This window comes from Scophthalmus maximus, chromosome 6, assembly GCF_022379125.1.
Source record: "Scophthalmus maximus strain ysfricsl-2021 chromosome 6, ASM2237912v1, whole genome shotgun sequence".
NCBI classification, from domain to species: domain Eukaryota; kingdom Metazoa; phylum Chordata; class Actinopteri; order Pleuronectiformes; family Scophthalmidae; genus Scophthalmus; species Scophthalmus maximus.
In genome coordinates this window covers 8,248,428-8,275,341 of record NC_061520.1, presented here as the reverse complement: position 1 = coordinate 8,275,341, position 26,914 = coordinate 8,248,428, and the positions used below count along the sequence as shown (strand labels likewise).

The 26,914-nt window shown below is 44.1% G+C and overlaps 2 protein-coding genes across 2 annotated transcripts in view; one reads left to right on the top strand and one right to left on the bottom strand.

Moving 5' to 3' along the window:
- snta1 (syntrophin, alpha 1) lies at nucleotides 1-26,914 on the bottom strand. The gene is made up of 8 exons (XM_035632054.2): nucleotides 26,555-26,914; nucleotides 22,405-22,590; nucleotides 4,725-4,920; nucleotides 4,244-4,433; nucleotides 3,819-3,949; nucleotides 2,904-3,100; nucleotides 1,721-1,908; nucleotides 1-1,459 (listed from the first exon to the last, which is right to left on the bottom strand). The coding sequence occupies exons 1-8, from the start codon at nucleotides 26,841-26,843 to the stop codon at nucleotides 1,367-1,369; spliced, it is 1,470 nt and encodes a 489-aa protein (XP_035487947.1). The 5' UTR covers nucleotides 26,844-26,914; the 3' UTR covers nucleotides 1-1,366.
- cbfa2t2 (CBFA2/RUNX1 partner transcriptional co-repressor 2) overlaps nucleotides 26,383-26,914 on the top strand; it is a 49,015-nt gene continuing 48,483 nt past the window's right edge. Inside the window, exon 1 of the mRNA XM_035632046.2 lies at nucleotides 26,383-26,471. The gene's annotated coding sequence lies outside the window, so the exon portion shown is untranslated. The remainder of the gene's footprint in view (nucleotides 26,472-26,914) is intronic.

Below are 26,914 nucleotides of genomic sequence, written 5' to 3'. Positions count from 1 at the left end.
GGGGGGGGGCAGTGTAGGTTCCTTTGTGCATGTAAAAGGGCTGCAAAGTTAAAAAGCCAGAAGTCTGCTGTAAAGGGAGCTCCTCTCCTCGACAGGAAAAACCCCCGAAGCTCCTGAAACGCCTCGTTCAGCCGGCGCCTCATCAAATAATGACCCAAAGTAGAATCGTGAACTTGAATATGAGCATGATGCGTCTCCTTTACGGGCTAAACTCAGTCTTTTATCTTTCATCCCAACAGAAGTAAGTAGCTCAACTGAACTGACACCATTTCATGTCAGCTGGTTAAAAAATGACAGCCTCTCCTGACAGGACTCCAAATACACAGGTCGCTTATTATGTACATGTCATGGGCTGATGTCGAAATGAAACTGTGGAGCCACACGATTTAAGGTATGTGGGGGTTTTTTGTTAGGAAAATTATAACTTTTGAATCTAATTTATTGGTTAAGCTCAAACACAATAAAAATGTATAATTTCATCCTCTGTTAGTTGTTGTTTCTCTAGACTAGAGATTCTAAACACGCTTAAAACGGTGGAGGGAGAGAAACAGAGAGGGATATAAAATAAGAGGATGTTCAGCTGCAATGAAAAATAGACATTGTTCACTTGAAGTCGCCTTAAAAAAACCATCAAACATGTAGCTTATTCCATGAACATTCAGGGTAAAGGCAACTAAACTCTCCGCATTGTTGAATTCTAATCTGTAGGTTGTTCAGTACAGACGAGTCATCCTGTCACTCCACTGACGCCGCCTCCATTAAACAAAAACAAGAAAAATACTGTTTATCCAAAATCAATCAGGACGTTCGTGAAATAACTTTTTTTTCGTGTGACAGCTCGTTAAAAAGATGAAAAGCGCGTTCATGACGAAGCCCTGCTGTGACTCATCCAACAAAACAAAACTTTACAGTGGGACAAAAAAAAAAAGAATAAAACAGAAATGTTTGTGTCTTCAAGCTTAAAAAGCGGTACGATGCAAGCTGTCGGGGTTTTGCCATCACAAAGTGTCATGGCCATCAAAAGGAGTCAGATCCCTTAAGTAGCTGCTGACTTATACCAACAGTTCAAACCTCTCATTACCTTACAACTACAAGTTCAACAAAGGTCCATCAATGCTGTGGTTTTCTCTTCCGTCCACTAGAGCGACCAGGAGACGCCCGAGCAGAGAAAACTATTTTAGAGGCCGAGGAAATCTGAAAAGAAAAAGGTTAGTGATCATCCCTTTTTTTTTCTCCCCCCCTGTGGCCCTGTCCTCTGGTGTGTGTGTGTGTGTGTGTGTGTGTGTGTGTGTGTCAGTCTTCTGGGCTGTGTGTGTGTTTCATTAAATATCCCTATTGTTGATGTTGTCGGGAAGGTCGACCATTATCATGCCAGGAGGCCAAGTCGCTTGACTTTTGCGGACAGGAAGGAGTGGATGATGAAGACGATGGTCTTTGGGCAACAGTGGAGATCCAGTGGCTGAAAGAAGAGAGAGAAGTAGAATAATCATATTTGCAGGAAGTTAAAAAAACTAAAAAAAACAATTCAAATGCTGTTAAAAAAAAGATTTTAAAATTTGAATTAGCAAAGTTTATTTATTTTTTTGACTTCATAAAATAATGTTAACACAAGATCCACTTACTGGATTTTAAACTCCATCGTCTGTTTCACAAAATAACTTGATGATAATGATAATTTACCAATGCACAGAGAAAATTTCCACACAAAACCGCGACTCACGATCTCGGCCTCGGGGCCTCCAAAGTCGAGGAACATCATGCGAACTCCGTCGTCCGAGGACATCCTGAGGCGCTCGAACGGCTGCTGGAGGAGAACACTTTTCCTGACGCCCATCTCCTCGGTGAACAACGTGAAACCCTCGTCGATGTGCACTCCCAGGGTGCACTCCTTCCCGTTCCAGCTACAGGCTGGCGTGGCAGAAGAAAACAAAACACAGGGGTTACATGAAGGTAGCACAACGTCCAGCTGTGAAATCGTTCCAAAGTGCCACGGCCGGAGTCATATAGAGCCCAGAAATATTGGCTTTAACCTATGAATTTATTATCTTCATGCTCTGAGAGGGTAGAAGATTTAATTTGATGGAATCATGCAAACTTTTCTGAAAAGACAGCAGAGCTAAATCTTCTTTGAATGTAAGTCTCACTTATACTTACTCTCTCCTTATTCTGATACTTTTCTTTTAGATCATGTAAGAAAGTTTTTGCACCACATCCTGCTACCAGCAGAGGGCAGCGTGTGTACATTACTACACTGTTGTGTTTTACTTATAAAACACAACATGTACTGCATTTAAAACATAAAATGTTGTGTCTCCTCTCAAGCTTTTCATAAGAATCATTACAAAATGCGACTGAACTCCACTTTAGATCTTTTATCAAAGAAAACCACAATAGTCCCTAAGTCACTGTGTACAGAACACCACTGTAACTTGTAATTCTGCTTTGTGAGACAATCTTATGCGTCTGCTGAATAGAAAACCAAGAGCCTGAGCTGTAATATTTCGAATGAAAACAGGTATAGTCATAGATACAGATCAAAAAAAAAATCCAAATCGTTAATCCAGGGATTTTTTAACCGCACAACTCTTGAAAACAACCCGTCAGTCAGTTTGAGTGGCAGCAGATTCTAGTCTGGGACAACTCTCTGTTCTGTTGTGTGTGTATTCTTTTTTTATTGTGTCACCAACACGCCCACCCGCTCGCTGTGAATTCTGGAAAAGTTCAGAAAAAATGTCTGGAGCAACATTTGCTTTCTCAAATATAAAACATTAACACCTAAACATTATTTCTGTCCAATCCCTTGGCTCCTCCGACAGCACGGAAAAAAACCCCTTGGATTTTCCACATGTAGGCGGAAGAAATTGTGCCATAATCACAAGCAGAGAAGTGGAAGTTATCCGTACCCGTGGTGACCTCCTTGATGAGCTCAGCAGCATTGTGGCTGCCCTCCACCAGCAGATGAGTCCAGGTGGACAGCTCCTTGGCCGAGTCCACTCTGAACACGTGGGTCTCCACGCCCTGCTTGGTGCCCGAACGCAGGCCAAACGACAGCTCGGAGTCCAGGAGCGGGGAACTTTTACCCGGGCCAGAGTGGACCAGTCTTTGGACAAAAAGGGGAGATTGTGTGAAAACCGAGGGGGGGAAAAAAGAAGGTTCATTCAAATTTATAGAAAAAGATTAGGGCCAGGAAAGCAAATGAAATAGTATGGTATGCACGTGGGTGTGTCACAGAGAAAGAGAGAGCGCTGCAGATGTGATGTGCCCAGGAGAGAAAGAAGGGAGGGAAAGAAAGAAAACATGACTCATAGGTTCTGGTTCCACTAATGTCGACCAAATGAATGTGACGATACGTGGCGAAATGTCCAGCAGTCGGCCGGTGGAAAGAAGTAAGTATGTGTTCTTGGCTCGGTTAAAATAAACTATTTGGAACGTCTGGTGACTAAAACCTGGGCGGCTCGGGGTGGAGGATAGATCGAATAACTTTATTAGACGTGTGTTATGTCCAGACACATGTTGAGAGTGTGTTAGCATCTACTGTATGTGCACATATGTTCATAATAAACTTTATTCATAGTGCACCTTCCCGAAAAACAGATGCAAACAATCAAAAGCTGTTTGAAGATCACACAAAAATGTTACGGATTTAAAATGATTAGAAATTAAAAAAGGTTAACATGACTGAATTTAAAACGAATTCAGACCCCGAGTCCTGAGAAAGCACATTTATAAAAAATCTCCACAGGGAGATTGTTTCAAAGAGTGGGGGTCCTAACAGAAAAAGGCCTCGGTCAAATAAGAGGACGTTAGCGCATGTGAACCTGGTCGTGATGAGCGGGTGGCTCTTGGCGGGGCTGCTGAGGCTCTCTCTGGTTTCAGGCAGGGAGGGATACAGGAGCAGGTCTCTGTCTGTCAACACGGCCAGCACCGGTCTCTCTGGACCCTGTGTCACCTGTACAGGGGAGCATGTCGAAACAAAACCGTCAGTAAGTGCCGGGTATATCAGCAGACGAGTTGACATGTTCATACATGGACTGGAAAAATTGATTTCTGTGCTGCCGTATGCATTGAAGAAAATCTAATGTTCAACACGGTGGAAAACTGAAACCTGAACCAGGAACAAAAGCACATCACATTTTGAATAAAATCATAATCAAAATACTAAGTATAAAAAATACTGAGCTTTTTTTGGTTTTGTTTGTTGTTGCAGTAAATGCCGTGCACAGCTATATTCGTGCATACACACCTGCTCTGCGATCCAGCCCACATGTTTCACCTCCATGCCAGGCTGCATGCTCTTCATCTCCTCCTTCACTCGTGGCAAAAGGTTGGCGGTGCCTGCCTGGATCCCGTTGAACCAGGACTGGGCCATGGCTGGGTCCTTCGCCCGCAGGAACACAGAGCTCTTTCTGTTGCCTGAAATCACCTCGAAATACCTGGCAGATGAGACGAGAGGATTAGAGGGAGAGAGCGGGAGGGAGGGAGCGATCAGGGAGACAGAACCGAGGTGGAAACGGGGGCAGTTAGATAAATAAAAGGCAAATGGTCAAAGAGAGAAGCTTGCGGGTGAAGAGGAAGTTTCAGATGTTAACAAAGAGAATAGGTGAGTAAGATATCCCTCAAGAAGTAAAAGTCTTTCTTCATAAAAATTCTCTCGAAAACCGTTTTGTTGTTTTCAGGTTGAGATCTGTCAGATTCGTTCCTCCTCAACGTCTCGCGTGTAGTACCTGTTCTCTGTGTCCGGGGGGCACTGTTTTCGGGACACCTGACACATCTTCAGCGGGATGCTGCGGGGCTCCTTCACCTCGGCGGGGCAGAGCTCCGTGCCCCTCTGCGGCGTCGAGGGGGGAGAGTCCCAGGGGAGGGTGGCCCCGGGGGACCCCGAGCTCTTAAAGAAGGCCGACATCTCCTTGATGTACTTCACTGCAACAGAGCGAGGGAGAGAATTAGATGTGGAGGAAAAGGCAGAACAAGAAGGATGGAGGAGGGAGCGAAAGGGAATTTTTGGGGGGGGGGGGGGGGATATGAATGTGGAGCCTCTGGCGTCGGAGAGGAGTTGAAAACTGCGGCAGCACTTTTTCGAAACAGCTTCAAAAAAAGGTGCAGAACATCCGTCTGGGGAGAATATTCACTGCCACTTAGCAGCTATTTCACAAAGCCTCTCGCGCTCCGTTATGAGGACAAAAACATCTCCTCACATGGCAAATCTAACCAGGAGTATAACCTATTCTATTCTCATGAAGGTGAAATTAACCAAAACAAAAAAAACACCACTTAATTTGTGATTTCGTGAACTTTGCTTGGTCACACAGGCCACAGCTGGAGCAAAATCACACCCACTTGTTCCAAATGTGTATTCTAAATAATTGAATTTAAACATTTTTATTTTTATGCTGTGTACTGCTGCGACCAGTCGATCGAGTCACTGCGACTACAGCTGCCTTCAGACATGCACTAAAGCCACAACCTTTACGTATGTCGGAACACAAATGTCGCTCCGGACATTTTCCGAGAATACTGCAGGAAAATCGACGGAAAAAACTCCCAGTGAGCGGGTGAGCTATTCTGCAGCAGCATGTCCTGCCTCCTGCGAGCTCTACCCCAAACACGCGAACGCGTCTGACTCAGACAATCTCCTGCCGAGTTCTTTATTTGTAAAAAGAAAAAAAAAGGCAAACTCCGTTCAGTTCATCATCTCAAAACCGTTCATCAGTATCCTCTGTTCTGTGCTGTGTGACGACAAAACACGAGTTATCTGCACGTCCATAATCATAGGGAACCGAGGTTTTCAGAGCTCATAACTCATGTGGTCTATAGTTACACCATTTTCACATGTGATATTTCATCCCCAATATTTTATATAGAGCTTGTAATTTCAAAAACAATTGTTGACAGATATTTCTGCTCTTCTTAGTTTGTTGGGTCTTTTTGACACTATAACTTTTATTACAAGATCTTCATACTAAATTGCTCTCCCTTCTAAAAACAATATTGCTCTATTAAAATGACACTACTGTACCACATCCTGCATTCAAGTGGCCAATTATTTAAAAATATGTGACCATCTTTCGGGGCTTTAATCGATATGGACATCAGAGAGAGATGAGCAGCAAAGGTCCATGAAGAGATTCAAGCCAGGGAAGCTGCGGCTCATGGTCAGCATTCCAACCCCCGAGCCATGGGCCCCCCCCATAATTACACAATAATGTGGGCTATAATCGAGTGTAACTGAAGTGTTGCAGCATTGGTTATGATTACAGCCTACTCTGTGCATATTCTTTGAATGCACAGTTTTACAGTTGACACACATGTGTACTACATACACCTTTTACACCCACACATGGTCCCAGCTCCGGTCCAGGAGGCTGTGGTATGGGGTTTGGCAGAAGCGGCCGCTGCCGGAGTAAAAATAGCGCAGAGGACATGGCAAGGCATGAGGCCGAAGGCTCAAGGCAGAGCTCTCTGGTTTCACTGGGGAAGTGTGAAGGGCTCTTCTTGCACAGTACAATGTAGCCAAGGGGGCTAGCGGGAGAGTCGTAGCCCAGGATAACGAGAGCGCGAGACGGGGATTTCACCATCGCCGGGATGCGGCGTCGGTCAGTCGTGTAGTTAAAACATTCGGCCAGGAGTCGGTGGAGTGACTTATTGATTAGGGGGTCAGAAGTTATGTAAGGGTCCGTCGGCAGTGTCTTCGAGGGGGAACACTGTGCGCCCCCTATCAATCACTGTTCAAGCTGCTTCTGGACATTTAATCTGTAACACTCCTCGGTTCAATTGCCAGTTTAACTAAATGGCCTTTAGCTTTCACGCATACATAAAGTCTCTGGTCTGGAAGTTTTTCACACACCACCATGTTTCCGTTTGAAAACTAAAACGATCCCCATCATCCAGACGACGTGTCAGCTCCGTGTCAGAAGTCATCTCCGTGTCAGAAGTCAACTCTGTCACACGGGGAAAACGCACGTTTACATGATGTGTAAACAGGAAGCAGAATTTCTACTTTGCATTTGGTTGCTTAGTTACAGAAGATAGCATGACGGCGAACTGACGACGATATGGAACTGTTGCCGACAGAAAGTGTTTACAATTTTTTACATTTAGCGCTTTTAGTCGAGTCGCGGCTGATACGAATCAGGAGTCAGGAATGGATAATTGCGTCATAGTGTCTGCTCATCCACACCACAACGCGGCAGCTTTTTCCAAACTCAGGAGCGGTGTGGACGGCAGGCGTCAACGTAGCAACAGTGACGCATTTTAAATCGGAAACATAAGTAGAGTGGATGTAAACTCCCTTGAAAAGGAAAATGACCACTACAGATGCAATGTTCACACGAATGGCATCGTACACGTGACAACGTGCCCCGGCAGGAAGTCAGGTATGACGAGCAAAGCGAGGGATAGTTCACCTGTTATCTCGTCCTTGGAACGGAGGACGAACTGTTATCAAATGTCAATGTCAGACCACACCATCTCCAGCCATTTCTATTGAAGCAATGTGTCCCCCAAGTCTCTTTTCAGACCAATCTGTTACTTGATTTTCTCGTCTCTGGTGATTGGTTCCAGTGCTCTATAAATGTCAAATATAAAACTTGTAAAAGTAACAGTTTTATTCACAGGACAGCAGTATTCAAGATGTTCCGTTGAAGAAAAGCGACCCGGGTTCTTTCTAAATTCCAACAGTTAAAACTAGAAGGGCACTCAGGGATTACAGTGCACGTCTGCAGGCGACTCAGGCTGCTGTGGTAAAGGGCTCGACCTAAATGCTGCAATCTGTAAACATAGAGTGACTCCTCTGAGTCAGCACGATGTTCATCTATCCATCTGGATCTTTTCACCTTTGGATCGAGAGCATTGGAAATGTCTGCCTCACATTCTCCCTCCCTCCCTCCCTCCCTCCCTCCCTCACTCACTCACTCACTCACTCACTCACTCACTCACTCACTCACTCACTCACTCACTCACTCACTCACTCACTCACTCACTCACTCACTCACTCACTCACTCACTCACTCACTCACTCACTCACTCACTCACTCACTCACTCACTCACTCACTCACTCACTCACTCACTCACTCACTCACTCACTCACTCACTCACTCACTCACTCACTCACTCACTCACTCACACACACACACACACACACACACACACACACACACACACACACACACACACACACACACACACACACACACACACACACACACACACACACACACACACACACACACACACACACACACACACACACACACACACACACTTCTGGTTTAACAGCGTCCTTTTCATGTAGAAACGACATAAACCGTACGAGTTAAAGGCAAACATTTGCTCACACATTTTTTTCGTGTGAGCAGCACACATGCAAATACACACACAAGAGCACACAAGGTGAGATATGAATCAAAATACCCCCGTGTGGGCAGCGGTGTGGTACTTGACTCGCTGTCTACTGAAAGCTGGCACCGAGATCTTGCTCGGATGTGTCCTCCTCTTCTTTTAGTCGTTCTTTGACAGTTGCCGACTTTGATTTTCGCTCTGCCAATTTCGACATGTACTTGATTTGATGAAGAATGGCTGCTTTCGGTTGGACAATATTTCACATTTGTGAATTCTCGAAATTTGGAGGAAGAAAAGAGGAAATTATGTTCAGAGACGTTAAAGGTTGTTTTTCTATTGGGTCAAAACCATATCATATCTGCACTTGTTTTGAAAAAATAGTGTAAAAGCACTCTTGAGTTACCACTGTTTTTTGCTCTATGCTCATGTTTTGTGTATCTCTGTGAACACAATCACAACCACCTCACATTTTGCTGATGCAGTTGAAAAGTGTGCATAAGAGGCTGTTTAGATGAAGCATCTAAAATGCGTTGCAGAAGCCAGACGTGTCACTTTTATCTTTCCATCCAAGGCCCTTAGGAGGTTGTGCCTGTTGTTACTGAGCAACCGAACCTGCTCGTCCAATTAGTAGCAAACCTCAATGACCCAACTAGCCTCAATAAGAAAAATTGGTCAAAACTACGATAATGGATTTCCCACACAGTAAATCCTTCAAAGTAGCTTTACTGTTTGAATTTTTTGTGCAAGAGAAAAAAAATGATTGCTGCATCTGAACGCATCCCATCCGTCAAGCTCAAAAAAAGACTACATCCACATTACTATGTTTTTGTTTTAAAATGCATCACTGCTGCAGGGGTGCAACTAATGATTATTTTCATAATCGATTAATCCGTGGATTATTTTTCTCGATTAGTTGTTTGGTCCATAAAATGTTGTAAAATGTCGGATCATGTTTCCCAAAACTCCGAGATTATGTTTGGTTTCTCCACACACCAAAGATATTCAGTTTACTGTCATAGAGGAGCAAAGAAACCAGAAAATATTCACTTTTAAGAAGCTGAAATCAGAGAATTTTGACCTTCTTTTTTTCATAAAAACTACTTTAATCGAATAAGCAATTATCAAAATAGTTGGCAGTTAATTTAGTAGTCGATTACTAATCGATCAACTGCTGCAGCTCTACACTGCTGTCCACACTGCTCCAGAGTTTCTGAACCAGTTAAACCGAGACGTGTAGACAGTCACCCACATTCACTTCCTGATTGGTTCTCACAATCTGCTTCCTGTTTACACCGGCACGCACATGCCCCAGTGTATCCCATCAATTACCTAGACTGGGGCGCCCCGCCATAGTCTAATTTGTTCTTTGCCGTAGACTCACAACAAACCGAAAATATTTTCACACTTCTCATAACAAGATGAACTATTTCCAATGTGTGTTTTGCACCGTTGCTTCGGCAAAGCGGCTCTCCGTTTGCCACCAGGCCCCACGCTGCTCCCCTCACGTGCGCTCACGTTCACACGCGCAGTCTAACGCAATGGCCGTTCTAAAGATGCGTGTTCTGTTTGCCGCCTCGGTGTCGCTTTCGGTTGCTCGTGTGCTTGACGTGCAAATAAACGTAAAAAAGAATGCATAAAAATACATCAATATGTGTGCAAAAAAACCTTTTCGGCTTGAATAAAACATAGTTTAACTTGTATACCTCATTTGCACTATGCAACACTCATCAGCTCTATGAACCAGGGGAAATCTGAAGAAAAAGAAAACCCCAGACTTACTGGGAATATGTAGACTGGGAAAACATGTCAAGTAGTGAGAGACTAATGTGTACCAGCTCCACTTTGAAGTAGCTGTCAACTTGCATATGTAATGTCTCATGGAAATTAGCTTCTGTCCATTTGTTCATGTGCCAACCCATTGATGTTTTCTACCATAGGGTAGCCAACTGCCGTCTTGTCGCTGGACCGCAGCCATTCAAAATTGATGTGGTCAATCTGAATGTGGCAGGCCCGGGCCACAAGACTGAATGGGAAACGGGATTGCCTCCATTAGTGTTTCATGTGGAAGCCATTATAGGAGATCTCCTAAACCCATTCGACTATACTGGATATGAAAGAGCGGCAGGATTTCTCAAAGAAATTTGGGTGGCAGCACAGTGGGACTGCCACTTCACTGATGGTTATCTGTGCGTGATAAGGATCAGTCATGCAGCTAGCGCTACACTTTGTATTATAAAAGCTTCTCAAGAACTTCAGAAGAAAGGCGGAGCACGGACGTGGCTGCAGGTACTAAAATCTTATTATGTAAGATTGGGTTCATGTCTGATTCATGCTGCACAAACTGCAGAGCAGGCTGGGAGGAAGACAAAAAAAATGAATTATCGCAGGTATAAGGAGATGTTTACTTTTGTAAAGAGGCCTTTTCACCATTTTTCCAAAAAGCACCGCGGAAATGATCGTATTGGTGTTCCCCAGATGAGAGATTTCAGGCATTAGCTGCGGCACCGCATAACAAAAAAATCAGAAGAGATAGCTTTCAAACAGGGTGGTGAATGTAAAGGACGAGAGGCGCGGGATGGAGGATTAGAGAATGAGACAGGGAAAGAAAAAAGTGATTGAGAGGAAGATAGAATAATACAAAAATGAGTGAGACGGGGAATACAGTCAGACCGAAAAAGCTAAGCTGAACCTAGATATGTTGCCATGAGTATCAGTGGTGGCCCATTCAATACAGAGCTAAAATTAGCTGAGATCGCACCGTTATTACTTCAGCTTATCTGGCAGCCAGTGAAACTACTTTTGTACTGTGTGTGTGTGTGTGTGTGTGTGTGTGTGTGTGTGTGTGTGTGTGTGTGTGTGTGTGTGTGTGTTCATGTGCACACGCATGTGTGTGAGGAGTGTCTTCGCCTCTTCTGCAGAATCCGGCGCTAAGCTTTTCCTGCTAAAGTCTTTACATTGAACCTCGCAAATCCTGACCAGACGTTTTCAGACAATTCAGTTTTGACACAGTTCACTTAACTATGGGTTGAAAAGCTTCTTTTTCAAACCCCTCTCTCTCTTTTCCAGTTTCCCGGAAAGTCCAAGCTGCTAAAGCACAAGTTTTACATTTTCACAATAATGCTTGCCAACATGCTGATTACTTAATATACAGTATATTCTGAAAACAAAATCAACCTAACCCTCTGCTTTCATGAACACGCGCGCGCACACACACACACACACACACACACACACACACACACACACACACACACACACACACACACACACACACACACACACACACACACACACACACACACACACACACACACACACACACACACACACACACACACACACACACACACACACACACACACAGTAGAAACCATTGTAAAGATCCTCAAACCAGCTGGTGTCCAGCCATAAAAACAGCAGGTTGAGGGCAGTTTGACATTTCGTTAACACGACTCTTGACTTCATGGTAAAAAAAGTGGCATTGGCCCGTCAAGAGACGAAACCGAAGCTAAACGCCAGCTCCTCCTCCCCCAGCCACCGGTTGCCGTGGGAGCAGCTGGAATGTCATTGGCCAGTCAGCGACCTCAGAAGCATGCTGTTGGCTCTGTAAACCATGTCGGGCGAAGAATGTCCCAAATGTTACACCACCAACGAGGGACGGCGTCTCAGGCCAAAACAATGTCATAAATAACTGTGCAAAATACGAGGAACGCCGACGGTTTCTATTCAATACGTTGAGGTCAATTATGGGGAAAAGGACGGAAATCATTTAATGAGCCAACTAATGTCCGCCAATCAAATCTGATGATGCAGGAAAGAGGGGACTTGTTTTGAGAGTTGTTAGGAAGCGGATTGTGCAACAGAAGAGAACATTGAAAAAAGACTTGCTGGATTTTTCTTGTCTTCTGTCTGATACTGTGCAGGTAGTGTACAGTTCTATTTGGCTAAAAACACAAACAGTGCCTGGAATCGAAATTGTAAAGTGGCAGACTGTGAAACCAAAACAAGAGGCCAAAAGCTTCAGCAAGAATTGTGTGATAATTCTCAAGATAAACATGGAACATGAATACTTTTATCAAATTGTACTATACCAATTACAGCACTAATAAGAACCAACTAAAACAATATTACAATCATCCTCAAATATTTGAGGTTTGTGTGCACACACATGTCCACACATCTTTAAACTTATCGCTGGGATTTTATTTACAGTAAATAGATGTTGGGTTGCCGTGTCCCCAGTGTTTTGCTGATTAATGTGTCTTTCTGGCGTTGTCAAACAACTATAGAAGATTTTTCTCCTGTTCAGAATGATTTAGATAAGTTCATCGCTCCTCTTGCCCATCTCATTAAAATCATGGATAAATGCCACGCTTGGAGGGGGGTGTGAGGTGTGAGTTATGATATGAGAGAAGCTGACAGGGAGAGAGGGCAGAGCACACTGAATCAGAATTAAACTAATTCACATACTGTAAGATGAGGCATGACTACTTTGCATAGGGTGTCAGGAGAGTTAATTATCCTGATTCAACAAAGTGAAAGTGAGGGAAACTTGAACAGGATCTGGCAGAGGACAAAAACAGAGCGAGAGCTTCGACTGCAGACATTTCCACATCACTTTACAACGTTTTTAAAATTCTCTACCAATCAATTTCCTGCTCGATATGCAAATAAAACTCCATTTCCCATTAATGGGTTCATGTATGTTTGCACACTGTGATTCAAAGTGGTAACTTGCTGTGTGAAATATGAGCCTCATTTGAAAATAATTTATTTGAAAGTGATGTAAACATCTGCATCTCAGTTTCAAATAGCAGTAGACTTTGAAAGGAAAGAAAAAATGATAGTGTGGATTATAATGTGCAAAGCATACGAAATCCTAAGTGGCCATTTTGAAAGTTTTATCTTAAACGTTAAAAACAAATAACAAATTTATGTTGGCTGGTATGGCGTGCATGCATTTATGCGTATGGCTGTGTGTATTAACAATGTATTCTGAATAATGGCAGCAAACACAGCCTCCGATGGCACTACCCTCCTCCCTCCATGCCCAGTATGCACATTCTGCACAATACTGTAGGACGGTTCAGTGGAGTCTAAGCCTGTAATGAAGTGAGAAGAGCGGCACAAAGACTGGGCCACCAATTTATCAGGGGCCCCGGATCAGGGCAGTGGGGTTCAGAGGGGGCCTGCTAAGCAAACTTGACGCCACCGAGGGAGAAGGGTCTGAGGGAGAGCTGTGGTTTAATAAAGCCGTGTTATTTTGCGGGTTAATCCGTCCCACGCTGAGTCCGAGCACAATGTCCTCACGGGCCAGCGGCTCCGAAGGAGAGGGAACCAAACTTTGTGTGCAGAGGGGGGTTAGAGGTTTCAGAGCAGGGATATAATCAGACAGAAGAAGCTACAGAGCACACTGCTGACTACAGCAGGAGATAACGGCTGTGGACAGTTGATTACATCCAACGACCTCCAAAGTTTTGATTGAAATATACAAACATTAACTGACTTTGTTGCTCCTTCTCTGTTTCTATCCAGATATGTATGTGTTGCACTAGTTTTAACACTGCAAAAATATAATTTAAATTGATTTGCTTTTAATGAAAGTGAACTATTTTCATGTATGACCTGCCGAGATCTGAATCTTAACAAGAAGATATTTGAACCAGGAAAGAATGCATAAAAAAGGGCTGATGAACTTATCTAGGTCATTGTTAATACAAGTGTACGGGTCCATATGTCCTATTGGTGCTACCACTAGTAGGAAAGCATTCTTTCACAGGACAGTATTATTTTTAGATACAGCAAATACGCTCAATATCTTACAATATGAAGCATCAAATGTGCAGTGCTGGTGATTTTTTCCTTTCTGCCTGCCACTGCACAGTGGAAAAAACTTGTACAGTCAAATCAGTTATTGCATTTCTTTCCAGACTCATAGTCTCAAACAACACTCAACTTCACTTATTGCTCATTCAAGAAAAAATACGTTTTTATCTCCAGATGAGGTAACTGAATCAGTGCAGCACAGGTCAACTAAAACACACAACTGTCACCTGGAAAACCAAATTGAATGTGAGTTTCCTTTTGTTGCCGATTAACTCAAGACTACATGCACGACACCGCTCTACAAAAACACTTCTACATCTTGATAATGGTACATCTGAAATCTTTACAGTTAAATAAGTCATTTGAGAAGTTGCTTTTAATAAAAGGCTATCAAAGAGGCAGCACGGAGAATCAAGAGGTACAATAGGTTGAGAAGACACCAGAGAGAAGTGGCTGAGGCGCCGAGTCAGGCTACAAGGGAAAGGTTTATTTTCAAAGTAATAATTATTCTGTCACGCGAGTGAGAGCACGGAGGTTTTAATTAAGCTTTAAAGTACTTGCATGTCATTGGCACAACTGTACATAAGTTGGGGCAGTTATGACGTCACTCAGCTTGCTTAAAGCAGGGACACACCAGCGCACACTGCTGAAAGGATCCTCACATCACGCAGTGCCGTTCCTCTATCAACACTGGTTGGGTTCATGCGTTTTCTATCCTCACGTCATGTCTGAAAAGCATGAAAAGTTTGACTCCGCACGATCCACCCCGGAGCATTGCTACACGCAGATGCTGAATTTTAAGCTGGCAATTAAATTTGACAGACAAGTCAAATTAAGAAAAAAGGGGGGAAAATGATACGAGGGTCTGTCGGGTCCAGGACTTTAAATTGGTCTTAGTTTCATTTGCAACACGTAACACGACCACAACATTGTTTTATGGACTCTACTCTGCACATGTTGTTTAAAAGGCATATTTCGTTAGGTGGCGTTGAATGTCGGCGAAGCGAGAAATGGAGCAAACTGAGCCTCTGTGGCGCTGGACACACCGGCGACTGCACCAATCCAGCGTGACAAGCTATCCAGGCAGTGTATGGGACAGCAACAGTATGAGGAATTCATTAATCCTGCTGGTCTGACTCACAAGAGGGGGGGGGGGGAAAGGGCAGGAATTTCATGCTGCAGACGATATCGTACAAAACACACACTGATTGAGAAGGAATAAGAACAACTGTAGCTCTCTTTTTCTTTTTCTTTTTTTAATTCTCTGAAAGGGGGGCAGGAGGAACAAAAGGGCTACTGGAAGAACGCTCCAAACCACTGCCGCCACCCACCAGATGAATAGATATTAGCCAATACACAGAAACATCAACTCGCTCATCTCGGACTCGGGTGGGACACAGGCCACGCTGTGGATCAGCAGGAGAGGAGGAAGAAGCACGCGTGTGCGAGAGAATATGCCTGCATATACGAGCTCAGCATTTTTATGTATTAGATTACGTGTTAACAGCCAACATGGCTGCTGCCGCCGCTGCGTCCCAGTTAAAAGCTTTACAAACCTCACTCCACCAAAGTCATTGTATTCCACAAATCACCACCTCAACTATGTATCTTGCTTAAAAAGATGATAAGGCGCGTTTCTCCTCTTGAGTGGTTCTATCCACGCATGTTTGAGGAGCTCGATTTGTGGATAGGAAACGCAGTTTTTAGACCTCGAAAGGAAAAGGGCACTCAAATTGCTAATCTGCAGCCGTCAGCCCTCTGGAGGGCTGCAGTGTCCGTCCTTGCATTAATAGCTTAGACATTATTTCTTTAATATCATCATCATCATCATCTTCCAGTTGCAGATTAATACACAATGTGTGTGTGACACAGAGAGAGATAAGGTTTGGGGTAAGCTCTGGCTGAGAGCTCTTGACAGACACAAATGAAGCGCTCCAAATCTAATCTCACCTCATGCACTCCTGAAAGACCTTTCTGCTCGCGCATATTGAATTTTTTACATTCCGACAGTTTTAAAGCGAACGTCTAAATGATATAGTCACATTCATAACTTCCAGTCAAAAGGGCAACCGCTGTGTCAGTGTTCACTGGGATGTCATCTTGCAAGATTTGTTGAGACTCGTTCACAATGTAGCCTCCACGACAGCCATGATCTAAAGCAGTGTGGCTCAACGGGGGCTGTTTCTAATGGCTACGCCTCGGTCCCTGGGACAAGTGATACTGTGACTACAAATAAATAACAAGGGGAGAAACCAATCATTATTCCTACATGGTGTTGGTGACCATGCATTAATGTTTCAACACCTATTGCTAACATCAGAACCATCAGTATCAGAAAAAAACAACTCACAACTGTGCTTGACTGACATTTATAGTGAATAGGACAAGTGATTTAAATCAGTGAGCTCACAGTTGGTGACATAAAGTCCATAGAGAGGTCATCTTTAACCACAACGACCTCTAACCTCCCGGTGTCCACATCACAGGACTCAGCAAAGGCAAAGTGGAAAATTACAGGTTAGAAATCATGGACGCACACATTCAAATGAATGTGCATCCATGAAATTAAATGTATTACTGAATTACCTCTCTATGTACTCCGGTCTATGCTCACGTTGATTGTCATGTGAGCTTTGACTCACCTGTTCTGTCGCACGTACGCAACCTTTTTTTTTTTTTGAAATGCCAAAGTGTGACAAAAGGTAAATTAGTGTGTCTCTAGAGTTATGATTCTGCTGTTCTCTCCCCCTTCATTAAGAAATGTACTCAAAACAAACCCTAGCGGCTTTTGTTTTAGCAGCAAATTCAGCTGTTAGTGTCAGTTGGTGAGTAAGAATGATGGAAAAAGATTCAATCTGCTCACAGACTGAATGTTTCATTTCACCGTGTTAAATCCTCTGAACCAAAAGAAATGCATATCACATTCCTGTCAAGTTCTACTTCTAGTGTCCCTGAATAAATGTATCCACTCATCAGTCGCAGTTAAAAACATGTTTGAAATGTTTCTCTGTACATCGGCAGGTTTGTTTCACTTACTTTTACTAGACAGAATAAGACATCAGCACTTGTTTTAATCTTGTGTTGGCTGTTAACACGACATAAATGCACTAAGCTTTGTACAAAGTCAGTCAATAGTTCATGCCGACACACTGGGCCGAAATCTGGAGACTTGATACAGCTAACAACACGTCCAAAAAAACACGTTTTCCAACATTTTAAAGGAATCTCTAGACGAGGGAAGGCACGAAACCGTACAGCTTCCAAGACTAAGCCTACTTAATCCGTGTGTGTGTGCACTGAGCCTGAGCACAACTACCTTAATGAAAAGGACGGGGCAGGCAGAACCAGCGGTGTCCGGAAATGTCTTGGCCAGCTTTCCCTCACCCAGTCCTCCATTCTCTCTTGTGCACAGAATTCTTTTTGTGTGGATATCCAAGTAAATTCTGACATTAAGCTGATACCCTCACCAAGAACAAAAAAATAAAAATAAACCTTAACACATGGAACAAGACCACCTTCTCATCGGACCCGGGTCAGAGTGTCCTTTTAAAAAGGTGCATTTCAGGATTTTGTGCTGCCAAGTGGAAAGAGCTCCCAAGCCTGGCATCGCCAGACCTACTCGCATTTGCAAATGGCTCTGGAACCTCTCCATTCATGTTTAATTTCCATGGGGCGCAGAACAAAATGTCCCTGGGCGCAAATGGATTGGACTACAACAACCAATCAGAGCAATGAAACTTGACGTAGTGCAGAGTGACAGAAATGTGTAAACTGTCTACATTGTCAAGAGAAGACCTTGGAGGGTGAAGTGGGGCGTACGGATTGGTTTGGTTTCCAGACTAAGAGCCCCCATTTGGGATATTAATCAGGATAAATAAAATTATTCATCAGTTTCACATTTCAGAATCACTACCACAGAATCTCTATCGTGTTTGACACGGATTAATTGCTTGTAGCTTTTTTAATGGAAATCTGAGACAGTACAGCATTTTTCTCCTTCAGGTATCTGGAAATTCTATGGAAAGTATATAGTAATTTTTTTCCCTCTTTGTTTTCAGGAGTTAACCATTTGTTGTGGCAGCTCGTGTCTGTTCAGTCTGTCGATGTTGCTCAGAGAGTTAACATTCTTCCTCTGCGCTACCAAACAGGTGCCAACTCTCCTCCTCCTGTGATGAACACAGAACAGCCTTCACACACACACACACACACACACACACACACACACACACACACACACACACACACACACACACACACACACACACACACACACACACACACACACACACACACACACACACACACACACACACACACACACACACACACACACACACACACACACACACACACACACACACACACAAACTGACATCCACCTGCCAATTATCAATAAATTCATATGTTCACACACTCTCACTTAGCAGTGTCTTGATGTGTTCTCCATCTGCGGCCCATTTAACCTTCCTCTCTGTTTTACACATTGTGTGTGTAAGTTTTCATGTGCGTGAAAATATGTGGTATACTTACTTTGTGTGTGCTTCCCTGTCAGACACTGGTTGCCCGGGGGAACAGTTTTACCATTGAACTATCCCAGCCCCCCCTTCCCTTTCTTTCACAGATTCACACATGCATACACTGACACACACACTCACACATGGTTTCCTAGTGCCATGGTTCCTTCATACAGTCGTGGAATGAGCCGTGTCTTGGCAGGCAAGCAGGTGGCAATGATGGATGTGTCTTCAGTGAGAGTAGAATACAAATTAAAACAGTGTAGAAGGCAGCGGGACAGTTCAGAGAGCAGCACTACATCACTCATCCAGCCCCTTTAGAGCTGCTTCATATATGACTGCCGTCTCTTTTCGTTCGCTCCTCATTTCTTACTCCTTTTATATTTTGATGCCTCTGCGTCTCATGATGTTCTCACACTTAACATTTCACAATAGCGATACATAAATCTCCCGATTTGCTGTGGCAGAAAGTCCATGACTGTGATTCTAAGGTACTTTCAGGAGCGATATTATAATATGAATGTCCAATGCAGCCGTCCTCTCCATCCCCTTCCCTTTCCTCCTCACCTACACATACTTGAAGATAAAGCAGATTGCTCTCTATTAGCACACACACACTCCTGAAGTTATGGAAGCAGCACATGTGCTCTCACACACCCATTCATAAACACACACACAGTGACACTGTAAATGTGACCGAGAGAAAATGAAGGCAGCTGTAGTTTTATGTTTTCACCATGACTGTTATATTTATATGACCTTCTCATGTGTTTCACACACACACATATTGATTATTTTATCACCATTTTGATGTGAAGATAGGACAGAGAAGGAGCACACACTAAGGCTCTAGTGGTCTTTTTCTTTCTTTCAAACGGACAGGGAGATAATGTAGAAATTCTTATTCATGGTGAGAGATCTGGGGAAACATTTCAGGAGGAACTTTTAACACTTTCACACTCATTCAACCTGAGAAATCCCGACTTAATTCTGCTGCTAAGAAACTGTGTGGGACATTAAAACCATATGACTTATTACAAATCTATAAAGTGGACAATGGAAAAGCTTTTTTCCAGTGAAACACGTACGATGCTGGGAAATCCAAATCCCCTGAAGTCTTCCTAATAATATATGTTCTTGTTTTTCTAATCTTATGCATGAAAACACAATCACAAGTAGTATCCCTGAAAACATCCCTCACCTTGATTACACTTCTAAAGATGTGAGACAGAGCTCAACATTAAAGCCTTTCATGTGCTGCTGCAAATCACATCGCATTTATCTGAGGTGGACAGAAATCCGTTTAATCCAAGCTATTATAAATATTTCTTCACTTGCCTTCCAAACAAGTCAAGGTAAAAATAAATAATCGCCGTCCCAAATGAAAAGGCAACCAGGCTACACTCGTTTAGCTCCTAAAATGTTGTCAGAAATCTGACCGATGCAAGTATTACTGTTCATATATTCAAGATATTTCACGGTGATGGAGGCAGTTTCTCCCTGATTTCAGTCAAGGCCCTCTGTATTATGAAGTAGTGCCAAGAGGGAGTTGTCTCTTACTGCCGGGCATCTTGATAAAATGCCAAAATCAAACTTACAAACGCCTGCTGACCAATACAAATTTTCATTCTTTATTTCCTCTATTCCCTTAAACGGCATCCTGCGACAGATGTGTGTTCCACACCCCTGCCATCTCTGGGACAGATATACATTGTACATCCACGCACAAACACGGGCGAAGGAATGGCAGGACATCAAAAAATACAAATGGATTCAGGCACACACATTCAACCCTCAAGCCCTTCTTGTCTCTTCACTCCTCTACCAGGTCCTCGGGGGTAATGGGAAACCCATGAAATGATTCCTGACATGACGGATCAGAGAGCAGCGCCGGTTGAGCTGTCTGATATCAACACTTTTCTGCCTGACTGTGGACAAGTAAGGCAGGGGGATTTGCGATGATTTCCCCCGGCTGTAGCTCGAGCTGTATCGGCTCCACCGACTGAAGTTACTGGCGCTAGCCCACTGCGCAAGTTCACCCACAGAAATGCTGTCACATGGAACACTGGTAACTCTGGTTTCAGTGTTCCCTATTTTTACATTCATTTTCTCAACTGGAAAGTTTATGTAATGTTTCATGCACTGAGTGCATGAGTCATTTTTATTTCATACAGCTTATTGCACACCAGGCCAGTGTTTTTCTTTATCCCAGTTTCTGGGGAGACTTTGACATACTCATTCATCTGGAAATCTCTCAAAACACGGATTGGAACAAAGAGCATGTACAGATCTATAGGAAGAATATATAATAAAAGCAAAACAGAAGAAGTGTCAAGCTTCACGGTTCCTGATAAAATCATATTCTTTTTGAATAGTAACATCCTGTATAAATCTCGCTCAAACTTTGTCAGCTTGGTGGGGGATGCAGAATCCATGTGATGCAATCAGTTGGCAAGAGAGAAGACTGCACTTAATCCCCCTTCGCTTGTCCTCACAAGTAACGACGACTTCACAGATTCACCATGTTGTTTCACACCTGTTAGCAGGCGGATGCTTTTAGGCAAATGTGTGCCCACGAACACTAGTGTGCATGCAAAAAAAAAAAAAACACACCCTGCAAATGACCAAAAGTTAGGGATGAGACAGGAGAGGACAAAAGAAAAGTGATACGGTTCATTTAGCTGTCTGCTCTGAAGAATGAGTATGAGCAAGAGGAAAGAAAAAACACCATCAAACACCTGCTGCCTCCGCCGCAAACCTTCCAATGCGCGGCAGCAGGTCTCAGCCCATAAGTTCTGCACTGTGCTGTCTGGCATGAACTTAAAGTACTTTCATTGTCAAAAGTGTTTGATGTTGAGGAAGACTGCTCATTAGCACGCCGGGATGCTCAGAAGTGTGAGCCACAACAAGCGTTCTTGAAATATGAGTCTTTGGTTGCCTCCTGCTCTTTCAGTTCAACTCATTATTTGGATGTTTTACGAGGAAGTCTGATCAAAGTTCAGATTGAACGAGCCGCATCTCTCAGCGCATCATATTTGGCCCCTTAAGGAAAATTCAAACAAAGTGCTGGAGCAACGTATGGAAACATCAAGGTATCAAAAGTTACCATTGTTTACATCTATATTTCAATTTGGAGCGGAGTAGTGGAGAAAAGGTAAGGTCATGGGAGATAAGGAGTGTTATACTGTTAAGCATGAAATGCCTCTTTATCATCAGATAGTTGTGGCAAAGGGCCGTGCGATGACCAAAATCTCATATCCTGATATGGGTAATTTAGAATTTAGATAATGATACATGTTACGATACAGCACATTTTCTGTGTCGTGTCATTGTATATGTTAAGCTGCAACTAAAGCCGATATCTCCTACCATCTTCATGATTCTTCGCCACATAGATGCTAAAACTTAATGGCTGCATTGATTGTTCACCGGGGAACTCACGTGGTGCTGATGGCCAGTCCGATTATGACATACAGGTCAGTGTGTGTATGTTTGTGAGAGAGAGAAAGAGAGAGCGAGAGAGAGCATAGAGCACTGCACACAGTTCTACAAAGAAGCAACAGTGCGAAACACTAATATAGAGCTTTTATGTTATTATGAAATGTGTAAAAAAAAATTGAATCATTATGAAACTACGGGGGTCGGACAAAGAATAAGTGAGTCTCTGTTCCGGATTTCTGGATGACTTTTTTCTGAAGGGTTCTGCATTTCTGAAAAATACCTTACCTTCGAGTATGACTTCTTTTCCAGTTTTCTTCAGCGATTGCACAGCCTCATCATGTGTGGCCTCCCGTAAGTCATTGCCATTGACAGACAGTATGGCGTCACCGACATAAAGTGCCTCAGTCTGGTCAGCAGCCAGGCCCTTAAAAATCTTAGAGATGAGGATTGGCATCTTGTTCTCCCTCCCACCTGCATTAGAAAACAGAAAAGTTTTTATCATCATGAAATTGTTTCTCAGGAACCTGCTGTTTCACATAGTTGCATTATGCATACATTCACACTTAAACTGTACAACCTTTGACCCATTTAAGGGCGAATTTGGTCACTTAAATTGTTAAGTTAAAAGAGTATGTGAGGACAGACACAGTTCACCCCCATGGAGTAACTTCTCTCTCTTCCTATGCCTGCCTTTCTCCCTTGTTAAATGAAAGTCAGCTAGAAGGCTGATCTGTGGTCCTGCTGATTTTGGTGTGGACAATTACTCTTCATGAGAAATATCGTCATTAATCAGCTGGCACTTGGACTATTGCCTTCAGGCTGGTGAGAAATTATCTAGAAGAGGATTATATGTAATTCATTTTAAATACATTTTCCGCAGGTTTGCTTCCTGTGGGTGATTCCTTGGGATTTGACGCATATAAAATTCCTTACATCAAGTGACTTGATGTAAGTAAAGAAGTTTTTATTTTACCCTACTTTGACAAACTACAGTATTAAATTAAATGTGACCTCTGCAGACTGGCCCACAGTGACAATTACACATTAACCATCTTCCTCCATTATATATCTCCTTTCAATTCCCCCCCCCCCCCCCCCCCCCCCCCCCTACAGACTTTCAGGTTCACTTCCAATGTCAAATACTTCTCCCTGACATGACTGCTGAATAAACACCCTTGACATATTGAAGGGGAAAAATGCTGTCAATATGTCTGCCACTCCTACACAACCCGTAATCCTCCAATATTCCATTAGCATGCCCGTCTTTCTTCCTCCAACTTTTTCCTGGCAAACAGAGTTCAGCACCCGCCAGCTGGCAGCCTGTCACTCACTTGACAGCAGGGTGGTGGCGGCGGCGGAGGTGTGGAGCTGCCCGTGACAGGTAAATGAATGGTGCTGGTTTGTACAACAATGACATGTACCTAATTAGGTAGTTTTGTGCAAACAGTGTGTTTGTGGTGATAATGCTCCTTTCAAAGAATTCAGCACGATCAGCACTTAACTTCATCAAACTTCCTCGGCTGCCAATGAACAATCACACAAGCAAACAACAACAACAACAACAACAACAACAACAACCAGATTCAACACAAGACTAGATAACGTGGAAAAGTATTCCTGATGAGTGCAAAGCCAAACAGAGGGGGGGACTATCTTTTTAATAGCAGGTCGGTCACATAACACTGCGCCTGAGCTTTGTTACCGGACAAAAAATGCCGCGAACATCTGAGCCGGCCTGTGACAAAAGAGCGCAAACACCAAAGAAGAGATTCATAACATGCACCCTACAACTTCAAATATTGATTTCAACTCACATCGCTTCCTACGAAAGTGGGGCAAAACACATTGGGACAGCATCGGGGGGGGGGGGGGGGGGGGCAAGCTCCCACCGAGAGAGCGTAGGCATGCTCCTCCTCTCTCTCCGACCAGCGGGCCTGTCGACAGACCTCGAGCCTCACTTCCTGGGCTCTCCCGCTGTAAATTTAGACACGAAGAGGCTGACTGCCCCCGCACTTTTCTGCGAGCAGGGGTGGGCTCCCTAAAATTAACACGAGTGGAGCACTTGACTGCGAGCCACATAGCTTCCATCCTTGGCCAGTGACAACTGGCCGGCTGTGGACGGCTCCTCTCAGCTGTTCACAACGTGGTGTCAGCTAGCTGGCAACTTTTGCCGTGTTCTTTCACTTTGCTTTACCCCTTTTGACACTCTCTTTCTACGCATTTGATCACCGTTGGCTCACGCTGTGTCCCGTTTTAACAGATTAAACGGTTTTGTCTACGCTTTGCTCTTTGTGTCTTCTCTCCCTGTCCCTCTGCGACACCCGTCTTCCTCCCCTCGCTTCATCTCTGTCTTTGAACAAACCAGCATCACAACAGCAGTCAACCCAGCGGGGCGGCGGAAATGGTTTTGCGTTAATAGCATGCTGTCTGATTTTCCACAGAGATGGACATCACATTTATGTCATGAGTGGTTGGCTTGGTCGTTGTTGTTGTTGATGGTGGCAACAGTGGGAGAACTGAAAATTAACCCGTCAGCCAGCAGCTACAGTGATGAAGCGTCTCTGCAGCATGACAACGGAGCGAGTCGACAGCGGTCCATTAAATCGACCCTGTGCACCGCTGAGTGGCCAAGTGATAACCTGTCGATACTTGTACACCGGGAACCTGTCGGGAGGTGGAGGCTGTAACTCACATGCAAGTTCACCGACACCATTTACACAGTTGCACCTTTTTCTGTCTTAAAGGGGCAGCGATTTCTAATCCAATACACGTGTTGTAAAATTCAGCGAATGTTTCCTAACGACCCGCTATCTGTCGGTTCAGTGTGTGCACCAAAATGAATGCATACGAATCAGGGGGTTTTGAACTCGCGGTTTAGCGCATCCGTCTCCCATAACCGAGGCTGCGGGTTCGAAGCACCCGACAAGTGCAGTTAGAAAAACGAACAATCTTTCTCCAAAATTACTTACTGCCCCTTTAATGTTCGTTGCGATAGTGCCCAGATCACAGCCCCGGGGTGAGTGGTGGCACACACATATCACATCCTTACAATCATAACCACAAACAAGTGTAGTATGCAGCGTTATCGCTGCACTATTCTATTTCATCTTTCGTATTTACATAGCTTCCAAAACGTTCCACCCTACCAGTCTTCTTCACGTCGAGATCGCCACTGAGATAGCAGCCTGTTGCTGCAGGTCGAGAAAACGGGGACGAAGGGGAAAAAAAAGGCTTTTGTCAGCCGCCACTCAGTACACAGCGCAGGTATGTAGAGCCTGGCTTGTAAGATATGGGGAGGTCACAACCTTTTCACATCTGAGAAGTTATACAGGAGCAATGGCGCTGTAACCTTGATGTGCAGCAGCGGGCTTCAACTCTGATCACAAAGTTAACCTGTAAAAAAAAAAAAAGTCAGTCGAAACCAGTTTACTCCTGTAGAAGCCGCGATGGATTTACTCCCGTTTCTGTGCCATCTCTTTTCACTCGCACAGCCCCCTAATGAGTCCTCACACAGCCACAACTTTTTTTCATGACACAACAATCCTCTCTCCTTTTCTTGCGGGTGCAAGTACTCTTTTCAGATGTACGGCTCCAAATTAAAAAAAAAAAAATTGGAGGCAACAGAAAAAGAAGAAAAAAAGTTGTAGAGGAGCAAACAACTGTCAACATGCTGCAACATTTGACAAACTGTTGTTGTGTGTGTTGGTTTATTACATGTCGTCAGAATGTTGTCAACTTAACATGTAATCTTATGCTCTAATGTCCATAGAACAACAATTAAAAGAAACAAAAACAAATGTTGGTTTTCACAGTTAAATACATTAGCGGCAGCTATTCAAACTTTTTTTATGGAAACCTATAAAAAGCAAGTGTTTTTGGAGGAAAAAATGGAAAAGGGAAAAACCTACGACATGAGTACAAAACTTGGTAAAGTAAAGAAGAATTTAATTCACTACGCTGTCAGTAACATATGTACGTTAGCTTGTGTTAAACTGTTCCTTATTAGGACGTTATTAGACACCCCCCCCCCCCCCCCCCCCCCCCAACTTGAGATGAAGCACAGTTTGAGCACTTGGGATTTTTTTATTTGATTTTATTTTATCCTTTTAATATATGTACAGAACACAGAGTGGATTTATTAAGTGTGAGTCCAAAAAAATAAAAAATAGATAAATAAATAAATAAACGCGGAGAAGAACTTGTGTCGAATCAACACGACAGAAAAAAAAACACAAGTTGAACGTAACCGTCCTGTTAGCGGGAGAGTTCGCGCAACGGTCAACTTGAAGTTAGCTCGGTGCGGCGGCGAGTGGACCCGCCGGTTGGTCGCCCCCCGCTCGGCGTCCCTGACAGTAAGTGAGTGCTCTGCGACAACACCAAACTCAAACGAACAAGTCCAAACTTCATGCCGCCGGCTTCCGCCGTCGAAACGTACCTTTGATACTGATCCCGAGTCCGCCCACGTCCTGCTTGGTCACCCGCACGGTGCGCTTCACGTTGGTGATGGTTTCCGGGACCGCGGACGAGCCCAGGTTCGGGGGGTCTCCGTTCAGGGCGCCGGCGCCGGGACTCGCGCCGGGCCTCGCGCCGGGCTCCTCGGCGCCCTCGCCGGGGTTCACCGTGAGCGTGTCCCCGGTGAGCGTGGCCAGCACGCGGGTCCAGCGGTCCACGGTCACGCGGAGCTCCAGCAGTCCCGTCTTGTGCTCCTTCGTCGAGGCGGCCATGTTCAACGCATTCCTGGAATAACTCTAGACGGGGCTGGCTGGCGGTCCTGTGGAGGGGGGGGGGGGGGGGG

What these genes read in the sequence shown, in the direction of transcription:
- snta1 (XM_035632054.2), bottom strand. Translation starts at nt 26,843, where the DNA reads ATGGCCGCCTCGACGAAGGAGCACAAGACGGGACTGCTGGAGCTCCGC. An exon ending in ACTCGGGATCAGTATCAAAG is followed by an intron (nt 22,591 to 26,554) that starts GTACGTTTCGAC and finishes TTTCTAATGCAG; the next exon opens with GTGGGAGGGAGAACAAGATG. An exon ending in TGGGCTGGATCGCAGAGCAG is followed by an intron (nt 3,950 to 4,243) that starts GTGTGTATGCAC and finishes TCCCCTGTACAG; the next exon opens with GTGACACAGGGTCCAGAGAG.